Source organism: Cavia porcellus, unplaced genomic scaffold, assembly GCF_034190915.1.
Source record: "Cavia porcellus strain 051 isolate PalLab524CR breed Dunkin Hartley unplaced genomic scaffold, mCavPor4.1 scaffold_6, whole genome shotgun sequence".
In the NCBI taxonomy this organism is placed as follows: Eukaryota; Metazoa; Chordata; class Mammalia; order Rodentia; family Caviidae; genus Cavia; species Cavia porcellus.
In genome coordinates, this window is record NW_026947489.1 from 101,778,057 (window position 1) to 101,797,177 (window position 19,121).

Here is a 19,121-nt window from a genome sequence, read left to right on the forward strand (position 1 = left end):
GGCCCTCAACAAGAAGGTTCAAGATTCCCTGAGACTTTTCAGACCAAAAAACATCCAGGCCCACTCTGGTCTTTTAATCAAAGCATCAGCTGAAAGAATAAGTGTACCCTGAAGGCAGAGACCTGGCTGCATGACTCGAGGCTGTATCTATGGGTAACAAGTGCTCCTCACTGTAAGTCTGCCCAATGGGAGGTGATTACTACTGGATCTTCTGAATTGGGGTGTAGGGCTCTAGGGCAGGCACAAAATATACTGCCTGCTGGGAGGTTGCAAGGACTGTGCATCTGTTTCCAAATGCATTTTTCTTCCTCCAGCTCCCCTGAATTGAGGCAGCCTGGGCTCGCTGGGCATTCAGAGCAGCTGTCCTCTGTTTGGAAGAGGGGGCCCTGCGCTTTCCCAGGAAGAGAATCCCTGAGAGCCCTCAGGATGAGATAAAGCCATTTATCACCAAGTCATCACCTGTTTTAGGGGCAGCCAGTCCTTTCTTCAGAGTCGGCTGTGATTCTGCCAGACTCTCTCTGTGCAAAGCCTAGGGGGAATCAACGGTAAGGAGCCTGGAGAGACAGAGTGGAAGAGGCTGGAGAGCTCCCTTTGGGAACTGATTGCAACTGAGATCTCACCACCAGTCCTGTCTACAGTGGACTCCCAGTGAGGCCTGCAGAGGCCCATGAGCATGGGCACTTCGAGAAACTGAGGCATGCAGCTATTCAGTGACAGGCTTGGTGCCCTGCAGTGACCCCATTTAAGAGCTCCCTGATTATTCCCAGGCACACTTGAAAGGCATATCAGCCAGTAATATGTTGGAAATGTGGAAAAGGCCTAACTACACCATCATCTGACCGCCACAGTAGGGTGGAGAGGTGAGGAAAGAAAAACAGGAGGCAACCATTCTACACAACCAGGAGGAAATCGGACAAAAGCAGCTGAGGTGGGGCCAGAGGACCTGGGTTTGGCCACCCTGAAGCCAGGCCCACCTGCACCCTCCTGGCCCTGGGTGAGGGGCTTCACATGGACATAGCCTTGGGACCTATTTCCCTGCCAAGCTCTCTGAGACACAGAGATAATTGGACTGGGAATTGGGGGCCCCGATCTCCTATTGCTCCTGGTCCTTTGTTTTCTGATCTGTGGTTCTGCTCCTGCTCAGCTCTCCTGTTGTTAGGAAGACCCCTCCTGCCCACCCCTCTTAAAATCGCTTCCTTCCCAGCACTCCAGGCCCCCGCTCCCTTTCCAAATTTCCCTAAGAAGTCTTGCCTTGTCTTCTTACATACTGTTATATAGCTTACTTCCATGTCATATGATTGATTGTTTACCCTCCCCTACTATGCAAGCCTCGCAGAGGCAGAAATTTCACTTGGATTCACTGGTGCATATAAAGAACTTGAAATATCCAACACTGAGTAGCCATTTAATGAAGGTTTGCTGAAGGAAGGAGTGAACAGCTAATGTTCACTGATTGGCTTCAGGAGTGGCACTTGTTTACAGCTGCCTGCAGAGCTCAACTGAGAAGGCCTCGAAGGGCTTGATGATTTGATGTAGAGTATGAGCTCTTTGACAAGAAGCACCTCTGTCAGCATCTCCAGTCCCAGCATCTCCTCTAGTCCCCGGCAGGAACCAAGCCAGTGGACTTGAGAAGGGTGTGGCTTTTCTTGTCCCAGCTGTGTTCTCTGCTAGGTGAGAGCAGTGACCAAGCCAGATCACCCTAAGCAGAAAATCAGGGACAACACAGAGCTTTACCAGGCTCCCTTCAGAAGGACCCCTGCAGCTAGAGAGGCGCTGGAGCAGGGAGGAGCAAGACGTGGCCACCTGATCAATCAGGAGCACCAGCTACTGCCTGGCCTGTGACCATGCCTCTCACCTCTCGTTCCCTCAAACTCACTCCAATCAAAGAGGCAAAAGACCTTTTATTAGAGTGGGAAATATTGCCTGGATAAGAACCTTCACCTTAGCTAACAGAGCAAAAATGCTGTCCTGAAACCAGGCTCATGCTGGAGGTTCAAAAGCCCATGACCACTCTTAATGCTAACCAGCATGTGAGACGAAGACTGCGCTTATGTGGGGCAAAATGGGGGCCCAGACAGGTTAGGACCAGTGGCTGACCTGGGACAGGATGCTGGATGTCCTGATATCCTGACCACGGCTCCTTTCCATGGCATTAAGACTGGATGTGTTTGTGTTTCTCTGGGTCACCTCCCACTGCTCAGCCACTGTCCTTTTAGAGGAGTGAGTACTGAGAATTAAACTCAGGACCTCGAGCTTGCCAGGCAGGTGCTGTGCCGCTGAGCTGTGTCCTCACGACCATTGCTCAGGGCTGCATTCACTATCCCTGTAACAGAGCTAGCCTCCAGCTCCGTCCTCCTCGGAGCCCACCTCTGCACTATTGCCCAAGCCACTGCGCAGGAACACAGAGTGGATCCTTCAGTGGCTTAAAATAACTCCGAGGACAGGATGAAAGTCCTAGCCCACAAAGCATAGTGGCCTTCACCCTCATTTACCACACCCCTGTGAATCCTTTTGTTCCCAAATTCAGGCCACAGCAGACAGATGTCTCACACCTGCTCTGACTTCCTGCACAGGCCGGTCTGTCTAAAACCCCAGCCCCACATGGTTCTCTGGCAGCACCCTCCTCTGTAGCCTTCACCACCCGGCGCCCACACTGCCTGCTCTCCCAGACCTCCCAGGCCTCTCTCCTCTCTTCCTATGACCTTGCCTTTCAGGCCGCTTCCAGATTTAATGAATAGGCTTGGGTTAGGTTCACCGTATGAAATTGTCATTTTTTTCAGGTCCACCCTGCCAAAGCTCAGCAATTCCACAGAGTAGAAATACGACTGAGTTACTGTTATGTGCTGTTTTCATCCAAGCTGCAGCAAGAGAACTGTACCTTCCCCTTTGTTTTCTGAGTGTCTGGCAAAGTGCTTGGCACCAGGTTGGCCTCTGATGAATCCTCATTGGACGAATGAGCACTGTTTGGCAGGGTTTTTGTATGCTGCCTGTCCTGCTGTTGCGTGTTCTAACACAAAACCAAAACTGAATCCAGGACTGTAGTAAAATCTCTTAGAGGTGTTCATACCAGCTCCAGATGTTTGTCGGAGAGGGCCAAGCAGGGTACAAGGACATCTCGGGACATGCAGGGGGTGGGGCAGCACAGGCGTCAGGACAACTACCTTTCTGGCAGGAGAAGCAGACTCAGTGGTGGAGGGAGAGGAAGTAGCAGCTGGATCGGGAGATGGAAGGCAAGGAGGAGGAGACGGAGGATGAGTGTGAGACGGGCCTTTAGACAGTAGTTTATTCTGCATCGAACAGAGACAGAGAGACGAGGATTATCCCAGGGGACTGTACAGTGCAGTTCGCCTCCAGATGCAGCCCTGTGCCGAAGGGGAGAGGCACTAAGGGTGGGCCTGAGGACCACACAGAAACCTGTCTTTGGAGCCACGCAGGATTCCGCGGCCCCTGGTTCCACTGCATTCTTGTCACACCGAAGGAGCCCGAGCAGATCTCTGCTCCCGCTCCCTCTGCCCCCAGTGCTAATTCCTGAAGCCCTGGTCCTGGAGCTTGGTCTAGGCAGCATGTGTAAGTTTAGGAGGGAGAATCCTGGGCCACTTGGGGCAGATGGCACAGCAGGGCCTCTGCAGCTGTGGGCAGGCAGTGTGCTGGCCTCCCGGCAGCCTCAGTGGACCCTAAAATGAACTCAGTGTAAAGCCTTCCTCCCATTCCTGCTGTGTCACTGACTCTACTGGGTAGCAGGGGCCACAGGTTTGAAGGGGATGGCGTGAGAGCGGCAGAGGAGAGGCAGCCAGAGACAGACTGGCTCAGGGGCAGAGTCTGCACACTTGCACCCACCCGGGGGCCTCAGTGTCCATGCTGCCAATGCCCTGGGGACACCCTCTTCTGCAAATTTCCAAATACATGTCTTGGAGAGGGCTAGACTTCCAATGCTGAGGCAAAATTTGGCTTCTTGGATTGACGTCGCCCCAGAGGAGCCGAGCCCAGGGCAGGACTTTCCTGATGAGGTGCACCAGTCGTCTCTCCATTATGCCCCAAAGCAGCATAAGCAACTGGTTTGCTTCCACCTTAAAGACACTGGGAGTCTTCCAAGCGACCAGCATTTCCTCTTTAAAGTGGCTCCAAGGACACTTAGAAATTACAAGTGTCTAGGCTTTAACAGCCTGTCTTTCTGTGTGGAAGCAGTTTCTTTGGACTTGGACTTATTTTCCTGTTGTCATTTTTCTTTTGCCAGGAAACATGGATTTATTTGGAAACTTTGCATTTTTTTTTCAGGTGCCACCTCAAACTCTTTAGTAGCTTAAAAAGTAAATAATTTCTCATTTTATAAAAGAAGAAGAAGAAAACCAAGCTCATGATCGCCCAGCTAGCTGCCCAGTATGTGGGCTCCTGGGGGCTCTGAAGCCCCATTTACCTGTGGGAAATCCCCGTGTCCAAACATGGAGGCGAGGTGAGCTGCCTTCTCTTTAATGTTCTTTTGGTGAAATTCCCTGTTGGCCAAGTTCTGAGCCCTCTTCTGCAGTCAAGGTGAGAAAGGAGACAGAAAAGAGATAGTGACAGAGAGAGAAGGCTGACCCCTGGAGGTGGTCTCACCAGCCTCACACATGGCAGGATGGGAGAGGAGGAAGGAGCAGAGGCGCAGGGACCCATTGAGGCAGGAGGAGGAGAAGGAGGGCAGAAAGCGTCTCATACGGACAGGGAAAGGCCAGTGTAATCATTCACCTGGAGAATCTTTTCCTCCACCTGCTGCAGCCGCCGCAGCACCCCTGAGAGGGCCAGCGCTCCCTGGCAGGCAGGAGGCAGGGTGGCAAGGTTTTCTGGGCCGCCCAGCTGCAGGTCGGATTTGGCCCTGGCTCTCCAGGGCCGGCTCGGACACTCGCCACCAGTGGACACTTGCTTGAGCTCTCTGAGCACCTGCCCCGTGACAAGCACAGAGGAGAGCTGGGAGAGAAGGATCATTGAGCTTTCTACCCTCCCGGGCCCTTCCGTCCACTGTAAGGGATTCCATGAGGACCAGAGACGGAGGAGAGAAGTGCCAGGTGGCTGCTGGGGCTGCCCTTCCGTGCTTGCACTACGGTCACTCAACACCCTTGTTAACAACATAATCCTGGGCCTCACCCAGGCCACCCCCAGCCCAAACCTACACAGCCCTGGCTCTCAGTTCTAGCTACACACTGAAACCACCTAAGCTACTTTAAAAAATTATTCAAGTCTTGGCTTAGCCTCTGGAGATGCTGAGTATGCACGTGAAGCTCTGTTACACGAGGCCCTATGGCAGTGATGGCGAGCCTTTTAGAGTTTTCAGTGACACAAATGGCCTGCTGTGGCACACGTGCCGTCGGTTCACCACCACTGCTCGACATGGGGCAGTTTGTGCCCCGAGGCAGCAGCACGAAGGGTGTGGTGGCTGGTCAGTGGGCACCTCTGACTGCTCCAGGATCAACAATGTGTTCCGAGCATGTGTACATGGTCATCCTTACCTCTAAGGTGGCCACCTCACGCTGCGTGCATTTGCCTAGACAACCTACAATCAGCCCTACATTGTGGGGAGGGAGCTACTGATCCCACCCCTCAGGTCAGTGTCCCCAAAACAGCGCCCACTGGCAGGAGCCCTACCTGCCTTTTCTGAGGAGGTGGTGGGCTGGGAGTGGTCTCCTCTGGCGTGGGGCAGCGAGAGTCTACAGGAGAGTCAGAGGAAGAGCACGGGACGGGCTTACCTATCCCTGAGACACGGCGCTCCTAGTGGAGAAAGGTCCAAAGCGGCCGCAGGAGAGATGAAGGAAAAGGTGAGTGAGACAGAGAGAAGTGGAGGGAGGAGTGAGGAGGACCAGGGGACACAGTGCAGCGGTGCCTGGGCTCCCGCAAAGGCCCAGCAGGACACCCAAGCCCGCTCTCTGTCCATGTGGACAGCAAGGCCCTGAGTCCCCTCCTCCTGGACAAGGTGTGAATCCTGCAGGCCTTGGGTTTGGCTCAGAGCAGGGTCCTGGGCTGGCACTGCCAGAGTCTGTGCCAGGCCAAGGTGGACAACCAGGGAGTCCTCTTGGAAGTGAGGAGGGTAGGTGCCTCCATCCCTCTAAGGAACAGAACCCTCACCCACTGTGGGGACTGCTGGAGGCCCATCCCTGAGAAGCGGCAACTGAGAATATTCTTTGAGAACCACAGGTCTCAGGAAAATGATTGTTTAAGTGGGGGATGACTTACTCCAAGAGGGGCACAGCCCATACCAAGACCATGAAATGGAGAAAGACTGTCCTGAAAGGGATCTCAGCATGTGCTGGGACAGACATTCTCCACAGACTAAACAAACTCTCTTTCCCTAAGCTTTCATACTGTGACAACAGCATCCAAAGACATCCAGGGGGGCACCCTGAACCGTAAGCACAGATGCTTACTGGAGTCAGAAGTCTGCAGTTTGACCCAGAGTATTGGGCATGTCCTGGTCTCAGACTAGCCCTGGTCAGACTTAGGAGCCCAGCCAAGCTGACTGGGCAGTAGGATGAGAAGAAGGCCAGGATGCTTGGGAGGTTGCTCTGCTCTCTGGAGGTCTGAGTCAGCTTCCTTGGGTTGGATGAGTCCTCTGACTGTGGACTCAGCACTCCCCTGACCAAGCTGGCGGCTCAAAACCTCCCTCAGGCTACACCATCTCAACAGTGGCTGTAAATCAAGTTGTGGTTTTAAAGCAAAACCAAATTAGGAAATTGATTTCTTTAACGCACAACAGACATTAGCAAACTCTGGCCCTGGGGGCCCAATCTGGCCTGCTTTTGTAAATAAAGTTTTATTAGAACACAGTTAAGCTTGTTTGTCTAGGCCCCATGGAGCCTTTCATGTTGCAATGGCAGAGCCACATCACTGAATAGGGCAGACAGCATGGCCTCCAAAGTACTGCATGGAAGAGTGGGCAGGGCCTGCTGACTGCTGACCATGTGGCTCCACTCACATTTTCACCAGCCTGGCGGGCACATCTCAATCCATCTGCAGACTGAACATTGCTGGGGAATCACCCCAGTACAGGCTGGTCACCAAGAAGGCCGGCCCCATGAACACCTGGCCCAACTCACCTGCCTCAGGACTGTGGGGTTCCGCGTGCTCTCCTCAAACTTGGCCAGCAGCTGATTTGCCATGGACTTGACTTTGTTCTGATTTCCTGCTTCCTTGCTGGTGCCACCCTCTTGAGTGGAGCCCAAGCTCCGGCTGGAGAAGCTTGATGGCTGAAAAGGTCAAAACAGGACACTGGAACTCAGGGATCATGGAGGAGTCTGGAGACCTAAGACATGGCTGGATCTCTCAAAGCAGACTCTTCTGAACCCAGCCCCGTGAGCTTGGCAGTTTATTTCTCTGATATGTCCTCATCTATAAATGTGGAGGATAACCCACCCAAGCAGTTACTGCAAAAATGAACTATAACACAGAAGCGCTGTGTAGAACAGTTTTCCCAGTACAGCACATGGCTGTGAATGGGTGAGGAGCAGGGGAACGGAGGAGACAGTCAGGGCTGCCAGTTAGGTGTGGCACAGGCACTGGCTTCTTTCTCCTCACTCCTCCATGGCCCTGCCCGACTTTGTCCAGAACTGCAGTGTTTGCCTTCATTAAAAAAAGGCTTCTAATTTAGAAGGAATGTCAGATTTACACAAAAGTTGCAAAGATAGCACAGTTTGTTCCCGCATAACATACCCTTTGCCCAGCGGCCTCCAGTGTAATGTCTGGAATAACTACAGTGCTGTTATCAAAAATAAGAAATTAACTTGGCCCGACACTGGGAACTGCTTTATTTGGAGTGCATCAGTTTTTCCACAACGCCCTTTCTCTGTTCCAGGCTTCAGTCCAGGATCCTACCCTGCATTGAGTCATTATATCTCCTTGGGTTCTAATCTGGGACAATTTCTCTATCTTTCCTTGTCTCTCATGGCCTTCGCACTTGGACAGTTATTCTACAGAAAATGGCAGCCTTGGTCTGAAGTTTTCTCGTGATTAGGCTGGGGAGATGGGCTTTGGGGAGGTGCCATCGAGGCCAAACGCCCTTTGGGTCCCATCCTAGAGGGTACATGAGAGCAGCGTGACATAGAAGTGGCGATGTGGGCCTTGACAGCTGGGTTATGCTGTCTCATAGAATGGAATTCTGCATAAGATTTCTCTAGTTGCTCTGCTGACCATAAAAATTTGAAAATTACTGGGGTTTCATAAAAATGTCTGCTCCGTCCTATGGGATCTCCTCCAGTTCACCAAGGAAGCAGAAAAGCACTGCCAGGCCAAGTGGGCAGTGAGATTTCCCAAGGATTCAGTGGGCCTTCCCCGCAGGAGCAGCATTCTCAAGACAGCAAAGATGTGTACCCTTGGAAGAAACTCACAGAGGGAGGCAAGCCTGGGTGCATTAATTTTTGAAGAAAGCCTAAGCATGGCAGGCCTGTGGGAAACTCTATGGACAGCCTCTCTGAGGTGCGGGGCAAAAAGAAAGCGAAGGGGAACCTCCTGCTTCACAGCTGTGATGGAACTGACCGCACGGTACTGAGAACGGAACCAGAGAAGGGTGCATTCACTGCGTACGTTTACGAAGCCTCACTGCCATGGAAGACCAAGGTCAGTCAGTCAGAGGGTCGCACAGGCCGACACTTGGGGGTATTAACAGACGCGTGGATGATGAGACTTCGCTGGGCCTGGGGAGGAGACTCCAGAGCCTGCATTTCTAACAAGTGCCTAGGCCCACTGATCTGCTGCTGGGTCTCAGAGCATGCTTAGAGCAGACTAGCAAGGATTGTTGCTCTGTTGAAGGTGACAGAGCAAACCAGCCACCCAGAAAACAGCTCAGAGCTCAGAAGGGGTGGATGCAGACCAGGCTTCTTCCCACTCCAGCCCCATGTTGCTGGCCAAGGGCAAAAGGCAGGAAAAGACTCCTCAAGATGGTGTGACCCTAATGAGGATTCTGGGGTGCTCTGTTCTCCCTTGGGGTCGGCCTCTATGGGGTGTGATTTAACAGTACACTGAATGCTGCTGCTCGGCGCCCTCCAACAGAAAAGGCAGACTCATAATAGGATCTTGTGTCTCCATCCGTCTTATTCACTGGACACACTGGACTTGTGGCTTCTGAATCTTCCCCAGAGTCAAAGGGACCGTGAAAGCTAAATGCTTCGAATCAATTTATAAGACTGAGGCAGTTACATCAGTGCAACTAAAGACATGAAAGAGGACATCCCGAGCTGCTTCAGAAAGTGGCAGGAATGACAGGGTAAGTGTGGGGCAGCAGGGGGAGGGTTTTGGGGGAGGATTAATGGCAATGGGTCCTTTACTGGAATAAATGTAACACTCACGGTAATTCTCAACCAAATCTTGTATAGCTTGTCACTGTGAAACAAACCACAGACATGCTCTAAACTATAGTGACAAACATCTTTGAAGATGTAAGATAGAAAATTTTTTTCCTTAAACCCCATGAATCAAACATTGATGCATTGTACAAATAATTCCACATGCCCATAAATCTTTCATTTTCTTTTGTATCAGGAATTGAACCAAAGGCCTTCAAACTGAGCTACATTCCAGCTCGTCCATTGTTTTTTGCTTTGAGACAAAGTCTTACTAAATCACTAAGCTGCCCAGGTTGGGCTCACACTTGGGATCCTCCTGCCTCAGCCTGTGAGAGTGCCTGGATGACAGGTGTATGCTATCACAGCTAGTTCTAAATCAGTTTTTGTTATGACCAATTGGCAAGCAAAAGCTGGCACCTTACATTTCACTGAGACACAAATGCTTGCTTTTTGGAGTTAGAAGGGCTTTTTGAAATGAAGTGCGTACCTGGCAGCCTGGCAAAGCAGAACTTACATATCTGCTGACCATTTTTTTTGTCTTTTTCCTTTTTATCGGTACCGGGGATCAAGCTCACAACCACCTGCTTACAAGACAGGTGCTTATGCCGCTGAGCTAAATCCCCAGCCCCTGCTGACCAATTTTTCAGAAGCAGCTGTGAGATTAGCACTCTCCTCTGACTAATTTGCTTGCAACTTTTCTTTTCTACCAGAAGGTGGCACTATAGGCCCCAGGATATTTGGCTCGAAAGGGGTAGAAAAAGAAAAAAAAAAAAGAAAAAGAAATGCAATGATTTGGAGAAAAGTGGGCCTACTGGTGCCTCTTTCCTACTTACTAGTGGTCCAGTGTTCATTAGCACATGTCAGATGCCGTGTCCAGTATGTTACACATGTCATTTTACTAATCTTTAGAATTCCTGCAGCTTCTTACATTTCAAGTACATTTCACAGATGGAATCCTCCCCTTCCCCAGGAGGCTGTGTTCCTTAAGGTGGACAGGTAGGAAGTAGTAGAGGGAGGATGGCTGCCTTTCCATCAAGTCAGGCCTAATTCAGTGGTTTAAGAGCAAGAAAGAACTGTGGTCCCATCCAGCAGCCCTGAGTCCCTGGTTGCCAGGCAACTGGCCTTTGTTTATACTGACCCTGCGCACACAGTCCTCATCCAGGTTGAGGATGCCTTTCCGCCTCCGCTTGTTCATGTCATTCTCTTCGGTTTGGGCATCTCCCTGTAACGGTAAAGACAGCATGGTAAGCTCATAGCTGCCAAAGGCTTCATTTCTACCTGCATCCCTGAGGCAGTCGGGTTGGCCTTGAACTAAAAGGGCACATGCACAGATGGATCCCTGGCTGTGGGCCAGCCTGATGGCAGACATGGTGGAGTGGCTCTGCACCATGACACATGCTATCTGGGAGCTATGGTCACAGTGGACGGGAACTTACTCCACCCAGGAAGCCAAGGGTTTACTTGGAAGGGCTGGGAATTATATCCCAAAGTGTCCTAGTGAGACCTCCTGTGACACTGGCCAGGCAGGGACTGTCTCTGTTGCAGTGTGACCTGGGGTGTGGAGCGTGGAAAGGTGTAGTCAAGCTGTACCTGCCCTTGGTTTGTGCCCTCATGAGGACCACAGAGTCCCTCTGCCCCCAGGACCCTTTCTGACAAAGTGACATTGATTCGCCTTGGTAGGCCTCAGAGTACAGAGTACTGGAACTGTCCAGTGTGCCAAATTGAGTCTGTAATTCAGTCATGATCACAACACTTTATTAATTTCTGATCAGCATTAGGTATAGCGGAGGATTAGTGGGAGCACACAGCCAGCCTCGTTTGCCCAGGACAGTTCTGATTCACTGCCTCCCTCGTACGGCACGGTTATTAACAGTCTGCCCTGTGACTCACAAAGCATCCTGGTTTGCACAACACATCTCACGGTTGCCCTGTGGACAAACCCTCACGGCCCACATACTGCTGTCTGAACCTGGACATCTGGATTCAGGAAACCTCGCTTTATCCAGCCCTAAAGGCAAACATCACCCTGCTGTCTGTGGAGGGAATGAGAGAGACCATTCTGGGTGAGTGAGGGGCTGGGCTGGGTGTGGAAGCTGGATCTGCTGCCTCCTCTGCACCCTGCTGAGGGAGCCCATCCTCCTCACTGACCGTGGTCTGCTTGGCACCCTTCTCCCCAACTTTCTGAGGCAGGACTCTTTCCCTCCAGCCTGCATTCTCTGGGGCCTTCCCCTAGTGGACAGTGCCCCCCAGCTCTCTGTTCTTCCTACAGGGTCCCCTATGCCCAGTCAGGCTCTCCACAGCAGGCCCAGTCACATCCCAGCCTTTCCATCCGGTGGGAGCAGGAGGAGGGCTTCAGGCCACCCGCTTGCCTGGACCCAGAAACAAAAACACGCACAACTAACGCCACTCCCCTAATTCTGCTACCTCCGAGGAGAGTCCTTTCCTCCGGGCCATTCTGAAACAGCATCAGCTCTGGGCACCACGGGGAACAGTACATAGCACACCCTCTTTCCTCCAACAAACCCTCTACATCACCCCTGCCCTCTCAAGTTTATTGGCACCTTTTATTTATATTTTTTTAAAAAAGAAAAGATGAACTACAGTTTAGTCATTGATATTTGCTCAAAAATTTGACCCAGGCGGCACAGAACAACAGATCAAAAGGTTCTGCCTTCCCTGCAACCTTTGCCTCAGCTCCTCCTAAATCATTATTTTGTGAATGGAAATAATTTGAGCCCAGAGGCTTGGGCAGTCACCAAGCGAAATAGATGACCTTATTTTCAACAATGTTGGGGCTTAGCGTCTCAGGCGTAGGGATGCCCAGCCCCACCGCCTGGGAATGCTGGGAGCCTATGAAAGTACAAACAACAGAAAGCCTCACACAGGGCTTAGGCCTCTCTGATTTTCACCCACCTTCCACAAGGACTTGGCTTTTGTTCCCAAGAGCAACATAATGCAGTCTTAGTCTCTCACTCAACAGCCTGGCTTGTGGCTGTTGACACCCTGAGAGCCCCAACAAGCCTCATCCTTTCACCCGCAGGCTCCCCAAAGCCATTCCTGGGGAGGGGCCCAGCCAGCAGCCCCTAGGAAGTCCCCAAACTGTTGTGCGGGGAGAGAAGGAGCAGCCTTCTCTTCACAGATCCTTGCCCCCTGAGCCTGAGGCAATGAAACACAGACTCTAGGGAACTCAGCAACACACAGACTCAAAGGACATCACCATTCCATGTGGATTTATCACTGAAGCGCAAATTTGGAACTCGGATCTAAGTTCCAACGAAAATGTTAAGAAAATTCAAATCTAGAGCTATATCTTATTTTTTCTGATCTGTATATCTAATTTGGAAGCCAGAATGGATTCAGAACCCACAACCTCTTGGACCTTGTTATACTCTAGAGAACCGGAAGCACAGGAGGAAACAAATGCTTTTCACGCCTAGCCAAGAGGAGCATGAGAATAAACACATAAGTTACTTTCTTTTCCTGGTAATTTTCCCAGCTCTCACCCTAATAACACTTTCTTATCATGATTTCCCAAGGGTTTAGAAGACTCTGTATGCCAAAAGGCATTTATTAAATGAATTGGTTTCCTTTAAAAATAAATCAAAGGTACATATGTGCCAGTTGGATCACTTATTTGACTAGCATAAGATAATCGTGTTCCCACACTGCCTGAGTTGATGTGATTTTTGGCTACATTAGCTCACACAGCCTAATTCTGGAGGAAGATTAAGTCTGGGTCAGAGGGAGGGTGGCCACTGTAGGGTATGGCATGGTTCAACCAGGTGGCAGCTATGATATTAGAAAAATGAAAACACTAGCAAGGGTCTTCAAGGAATCACAGGACAATACTCTTGTATTAATTACTCTCCAGCTGTGTGACCTTAGGGATAATCAACTTGCTGTTTCTTTACTTGTAAGAAAGAGACTTATACTGTCTAGCTCAGATGTTCTGCAGACTAATGGAACGGCAGATGTAAAACACTTAAACTATAAAAGTGTTAGTCATATTAGTGGGTGAGTTTTTGTAACAGAATTTTAAACATCTGTACCTGCTCCTTACCATAATTTACCAAAATTTAATCTCTCCAAGTCCACGTTTCCCCACCTATAAACCTGGGGGGAGGATGTGTTCCCAGCCCTCCTCTAGAGGTAACACAAGGGTCAAATGAGATATAAATTTGGAAGTGCTTCGTAAGCTACTGTGTAGAACCAATGCTCAATCCAAACAGCTTTACGTATCAGCAATGAGGGGCATCATTACAGGCAGGAAAATGTCATCAACCGAGTCCCTTCCATGCGCCAGGCCTGCAGACACCCCCACACTCATCTCCACAGGGCTGCTATCCTCACTTTGCACACACACATGGGCGCTGTCTGACTATTCCCAAGTCCCCAGAAGGCCTGAATATGCATTCATCTACCTCATTCCAAATTGCAACCCCAATCTCAATTCCGCCCACAGTCCCGGAAAAGGGGTGCGTGGTGGGACGTAGAAAAGGCGGCCTGGCAGTGGGCTGCAAGCCACGGTCCTAGAGGCTGCTCGGGGGCCTGTGCCTGTCCAGCCTCGGCACTCGGTGCTCTGACCCTCCAAGTCTCTGCAAGGGAAGAGAAGGACCGGAAACCTAGTGGGAACGCCAGCAGGTGTGGGAAGGGAAGGGTTCCATGAGGGAAGTTGTGGAAGGGGGGTGAGAAGACCTTGTAGGTTCCCCTGGAAAGTAAACTTCCTACTTGCTTGCTACACTCTGCTCAGCACTGAGAGGAGAACTCAGTCTGAAATAGATGCTCAATAAACAGCTGTGGAAGGAACAGATAGATGGATAGAAGCAGCCCTTCCTTGTCTAATACCTTTGGCTATAATAGAGGAGAGGAGAGCTGGGGATGGGCCTGGGACCCCTCTGCCCTGACATGGACACAGGGAGTCGCGGTGCGTGAACTCCACCCTACTCAAGACCAGGCTGGAGGAGAGGCCCTGGCTAGGCAGGATGAGTCCTGAGGCTTCTCACCCAGCTTCTGGGATGCACTTTTCAGGGCAGGTGATGGTTTATTTGCTTTTCCCCAGGAAGTGGGTTTAGAGTGCATCATAACCCAGATACCCTACACATGCATACACATAAAATACACCAAGTGTAATAACAGTAATGCCCGTAAGTACACACATGACCAATGCCCCACAGTCTAGGAGAGCACAGAATACAGACAGGTAGTACCAGTACGAGTGTATGTGTACGTGTACAAATGCAGAAATGACAGAGCCTAAGGATACAGGTTCATGTGTCATTTGTACGCATGGTGACAAGAGCCTTAATGCTCTGGGAACTGCCCCATGCTCAGAAGGTTTTAATCAGGCATGGTGGCACACATCTGTAATTCCAGCTACTTCGGAAGCAGAGGCAAAAAGATCTCAAGTTTGAGGTCAGCCTGGGAAATTTAGCCAGACTCTGTCTCACAAACAAAACAAAATTAAATAACAACAACAAAAGAGAAGCTTTTAGATCTGACCAAGTCACAGGCAGATTTATAAAAGTGGGCTATGGGCTTTGCGAGAGGAACATGTAATTCTCAGCCTCTCCCCTTCCTTCTCACCGTCTGGCTACCCTGTCTTCAGAGCTAATTGCCCCACTGGGCCCTCACTTATATGGCATGGGAAAATTACTCTCCATAACAGTAAAGGAGATCCTTGGTGGAGAAAGCACCTTTCATTTTGTTTGAAGTTGATAAGTCAAGCTGGGATTCCGATGTTATCAGGAAGATGAGATTAGGGAAGAAAGAAGTTAACATCAACAGTGAAAACCAGGAGAGGGAGTTTAGGACCTGCCCAGCAGGCACCAGCGAATCCTCTTGTGGGGTTGTTTCAGGGCCTCTGGAGAGGAGTTGTCCATGTGTGTCTGTGTAGGCTGGGGTGGACTCAGCACTCTGCTGTGGGAAATGGTGAAGTCAAATAGCACAGCACACAGGCTCCCTGACCACGAAAGGACCTGGATACAGGTGGCAGGGTGGGGAGGAGGGACTTTCATAATATGTAGTGTGTGCTGGTGACCAAGGCAGAATGCGACCCAGCAGACCTACTGATAACAACCTTGACCATCCAGAGGGAACACGCCATTGTTTTGAGAAGAGACAGAAGGATAAATGACTGGCATGCCAGCACTTACTTTAAGAACCGAGTTTGCTCACCTATCCCAAGACTGGCAGAAATTTCCAATGTTATATCACCTGGCTGAGGCCCAGCTCCCGTGTGCTTCCTAGCAGGGTTAGAAGGAGGGAGTACGGCGCCAGCAGCCCTCGAGGGTCAGGCTGGCCCCTGACCACCTGCCTCCCAAGCCTGAGCTGGCCTAGCTGTTCAGCTCAAAGCTCACTCTGTACACAAAGGTGTGGTGAGGAAAAGGGTCACCCCCCCTCCGGGTCCCTGTGGGGCTAAGTGGTAGGAGGAACCTTATAAGTGAGAGAGGCACTGAGGGTCTGGCCAGGAGCCCCGGGGAGATGCACTGGCTTGCGAGGGGTGGGCAGCTTGAAATGGGGCTGCTTGGGCTGCTGAGCCAAAATCAGCTGGGCCAGGGGTGGGAGGAGACACAGCTGGTCTCCAGAGCACAGCACTGGCTGTGGGCCGCACACCCTGCCCGGAGAGCGCTGAGGACCAGGGCAGCAGAGCTAAGAGCAGCGGGTGGCTGCAGGGCTTTGTGAAAGATCCACAGATCTCATAGGTCCCTCCCCAGGCTGGCCCTGGAGCCCATTCATCCTCGAGCCAGGGAGGGGCAGAAGCAGAAGCATGAGGCACTCCTGCCCTGGGGACCTGGCCAACAGCTGCTGCAGCATTCTAGGGAGCAGGAGTGCAGGCCGTGGTGGAAAACTGACCCTCGTTCACACAGGCAGGGGAAAAAAGGAGGCCCTGTGGCGCCGTCCGTCATCCCTTGGGCACAGAAACGAGCAGGACAAGGCAGGACTGAGGATGTACAGACACACTGAGGCTCCCGGACAGCGGGCTCCAGTGCGGCCCTTCCACCCACCCACCCAGCCGCCCTGATCCAGCCAGCGGCCAAGCTCTGGCCCCATTCTCCTGACCCTTTCCTCTGTCCCCATGATCACCCCTAAACAGACACACTCCAGTCCTACTCGTCTGACACGTGCCTTCCCCTAATGCCTCAAATCCCCTAGCAGAGCCTGTGCTCAGTTCGCACCCTGCCTGGCTTCCCCACGATATGTCCCTGCCCATCCTGTGGAAATGTTCCCCGCCCTGGGTCGTCCAGCTCCCTTCCTGCCTTTCTGACCATCTCTCCTGATCTTCTGCCCCCTGCCAGCCTTTCAAATTCTCTTGTTCCCCTCTGGTTCTTAATTTTCTCCCTGCCTTGCAGGTATCTTACTTCCCAGCTCGACCCTAAGGTCAAGCCTGCATCGCATCTGCGTGCCTGTCATGGGATACACGACAAATGTCTTTCTGAATGAACTAATGAGTGGCAAAGGAGGCATGGTCACCTGGGGCAAGGTACTTAGTCTCTCTGGGCCTCTGTTTGCATCTTTAAAATGGGCACATTACACAAGAAAACTCATCTCTCACTGAGATGCCAAAGGCACCATGAAAAAGTTACAGACACTAGTGCCGTGAGTCAAGAAAGTCTGGGAATCTCTTTATTAGGCTCCGAGCTCCTCAAAGCCAAAGGGCATGTATTATTTACTTCTGCATATTTGCTTCTCTTGCCAAACACAAACCAAAGTAACACCCCTAAAGTTGGCACACAGTAGGGCCCATTCAACGCTTACCAGACAGATGGATAAAACATTAGTGAAGCCGACGTGTACACGTAACATCAGCACCATGCTTTTCAGCCACTGTGTGCCCGATTTAAACGGCTTAACAAAGTTTGAAATCATCTCACTGCAACTGTGTAGGAGGAGGAGCAAATCTGATTCTCTTTAAAACGTATTTACCAGTGCATCCTCTGTGCTTTCCACCATCCTAGACCTAAGCTCTTATAACTAATAGGTCCTTAAAGCCAGCTCTCCAGTGCCAGGGAGAAGTTCCCAAACAGCCACTAAGCCAAGTTTTATGCACATCTTCCATGACCACTTTATCTGTGTAATTTATCAGCATAAACAGACTAAGGAAAGAAGCGGTACCTCTTCCTATCCTATCTATCTATCCATTGCAGGTGTGCTCAATAAGAAAGCAAACTAAAGCCAGCCAGAAGCTTACCCGAGGGGTCCTTTTCCTGGGAAGTGTGAGGTTGAGATAGTTATTAGAAATGGAGGATTTGGCAAAGCTGAGGTCGGCATTTTCTCCATAGCTTTTGCGCCAAGAATCTGTGGGGAAATAAAAGCACAACTGAGATTGGCTTTCCACACCCACGAGGAGCTGTGTGTAACCAGGGCAATGTTGTATTAAGGTCCCTCTAACATAATTCCCATACCCTCAACTAAAGCCGTAAATGGCCTAAGCAGGGAGACTCTGGGGCCTTGCAATGATGAAGCAAGGGAACCCCTCACGGTATCTTCCGATGACACAGATTCACACAGAGTCCAGGGCTGGAGTCACCTCCATTGGGCCTCAAGGCACCGGGCGGGTCCACAGTAGATGACCCAGTGCTGGAAGCAGCTAGACTTGGGTTTGAGGACAGAGATGGCCCAGGAGCTGGGCCAAATCTTGCGCAGGTGCTCACCCACAGGCCTCAGCGGGGTGCCCCGGAAGAGCTCATAGAACTTGGACAGGTACATGACCATGCTGAGCTTGTCAGGCTCCTGGACTGATGCCATCTCTTTGCCGGTGGTCACTGGAGGAATCCCAAACTCACGTTCGGCCACATCAAATGCCAGCTGGTTATTCTTTACAGCATCATCTTCGTTCAGAGAGTCGAAGTTGCTGGAGAATCATTACAATGTGGAGAAGTTCAGGAAGAGGTGGGGCAAGATGAGCCCATCTAGCCCATGGGGAACACTGAGGGCTGACACTGAGCCTGGCTTTGGTGACCTCAGCCCCTGCACTAATCCCTACACCACCACCCCGGAAGATGCTAGCTAGCTGTTTACTTCTGTCACTCTAGAGAGGACCCAGTGAAACATGAGCCATGATTGTACACAGGTTCTGGGCTTGAAATGTCAGAAAATGGAAAATTTGCGAGTCACTCTTCTTTCGATCGGTTCTATTCTCTCTCATTGCCTTTCATGTCTTCTGCTGCTATGAACAGTTGCCCCTCTGCCATAAGCCACCCTGCCTTGGGACCAGATGAGTAAGAAGCAAAACCTCTATAAACTGTAAGCTGAGTAATCTTTACCCTTTTGGCTTTAGATGTCAGGTATTTTGTCTCAGCTATAAGAGAAAAGTAACCAAGACAGATACAGATCAGAACGCTGCTGACAGGGCACAGTGCATGCAAAACCAAAGAACAAATAGAAGAGGAAACGCTTTTAAAATATTCAGAGAGAATCACTGATTCAGCTGTGGGGACAGGGTCCTCCATCCAGCAGAGTGGCCTCAGTATCCCTTGTCCTCAGCCCCAGACTCACATCAGCTCTGGCCGGAAGCGGTGGATGATAGCACAGAGGGCCAGGCCGCTGCGCCAGGAGGTGGTCAGGTCAGTGACATTGACGTGCTGGTAGCCCTCGGTCTGCTGCTGGCACCAGGTTAAGAGCTTGCTGGGCTGGATATCGGACTCTGCAGGGAGGAAGCACAGGCAGTGATGTGTGGGGAATCTTGGGGGTCCTCCTGAATTTCCCGCCTACTGCCATCACTGCTGGGGCCAGAGGAACCTTGCAGCACTTCAAGACAGTGGGGCACAGGCACAGCCCTGAGACTGCTGTTTGGGCGCTGGCTCAAGAGCTTGCCTGAAA

At 51.2% G+C, this 19,121-nt stretch overlaps 1 protein-coding gene across 7 annotated transcripts in view; it reads right to left on the reverse strand.

Annotated features, from left to right (window-relative positions):
• Positions 1-19,121, reverse strand: part of Mical2 (microtubule associated monooxygenase, calponin and LIM domain containing 2) — a 204,407-nt gene that overhangs the window by 86,701 nt on the left and 98,585 nt on the right. For 4 of the 7 annotated variants that reach the window (XR_001200303.3, XR_010048411.1, XM_013148078.3 and 1 more), the window contains exons 13-21: positions 18,798-18,945; positions 17,954-18,153; positions 17,491-17,597; positions 10,441-10,524; positions 7,062-7,211; positions 5,617-5,739; positions 4,723-4,941; positions 4,415-4,516; positions 3,162-3,287 (exon numbers count right to left, since the gene is read on the reverse strand). Coding sequence is in view for 4 of the 7 variants with exons in the window: in XM_013148078.3 (XP_013003532.1) it covers positions 3,162-3,287; positions 4,415-4,516; positions 4,723-4,941; positions 5,617-5,739; positions 7,062-7,211; positions 10,441-10,524; positions 17,491-17,597; positions 17,954-18,153; positions 18,798-18,945 (1,259 nt within the window). In the remaining 3 variants the exon portion in view is untranslated. The remainder of the gene's footprint in view (positions 1-3,161; positions 3,288-4,414; positions 4,517-4,722; positions 4,942-5,616; positions 5,740-7,061; positions 7,212-10,440; positions 10,525-17,490; positions 17,598-17,953; positions 18,154-18,797; positions 18,946-19,121) is intronic. The other 3 variants (XR_010048412.1, XM_063251901.1, XM_013148079.3) reach the window with 1 other exon arrangement.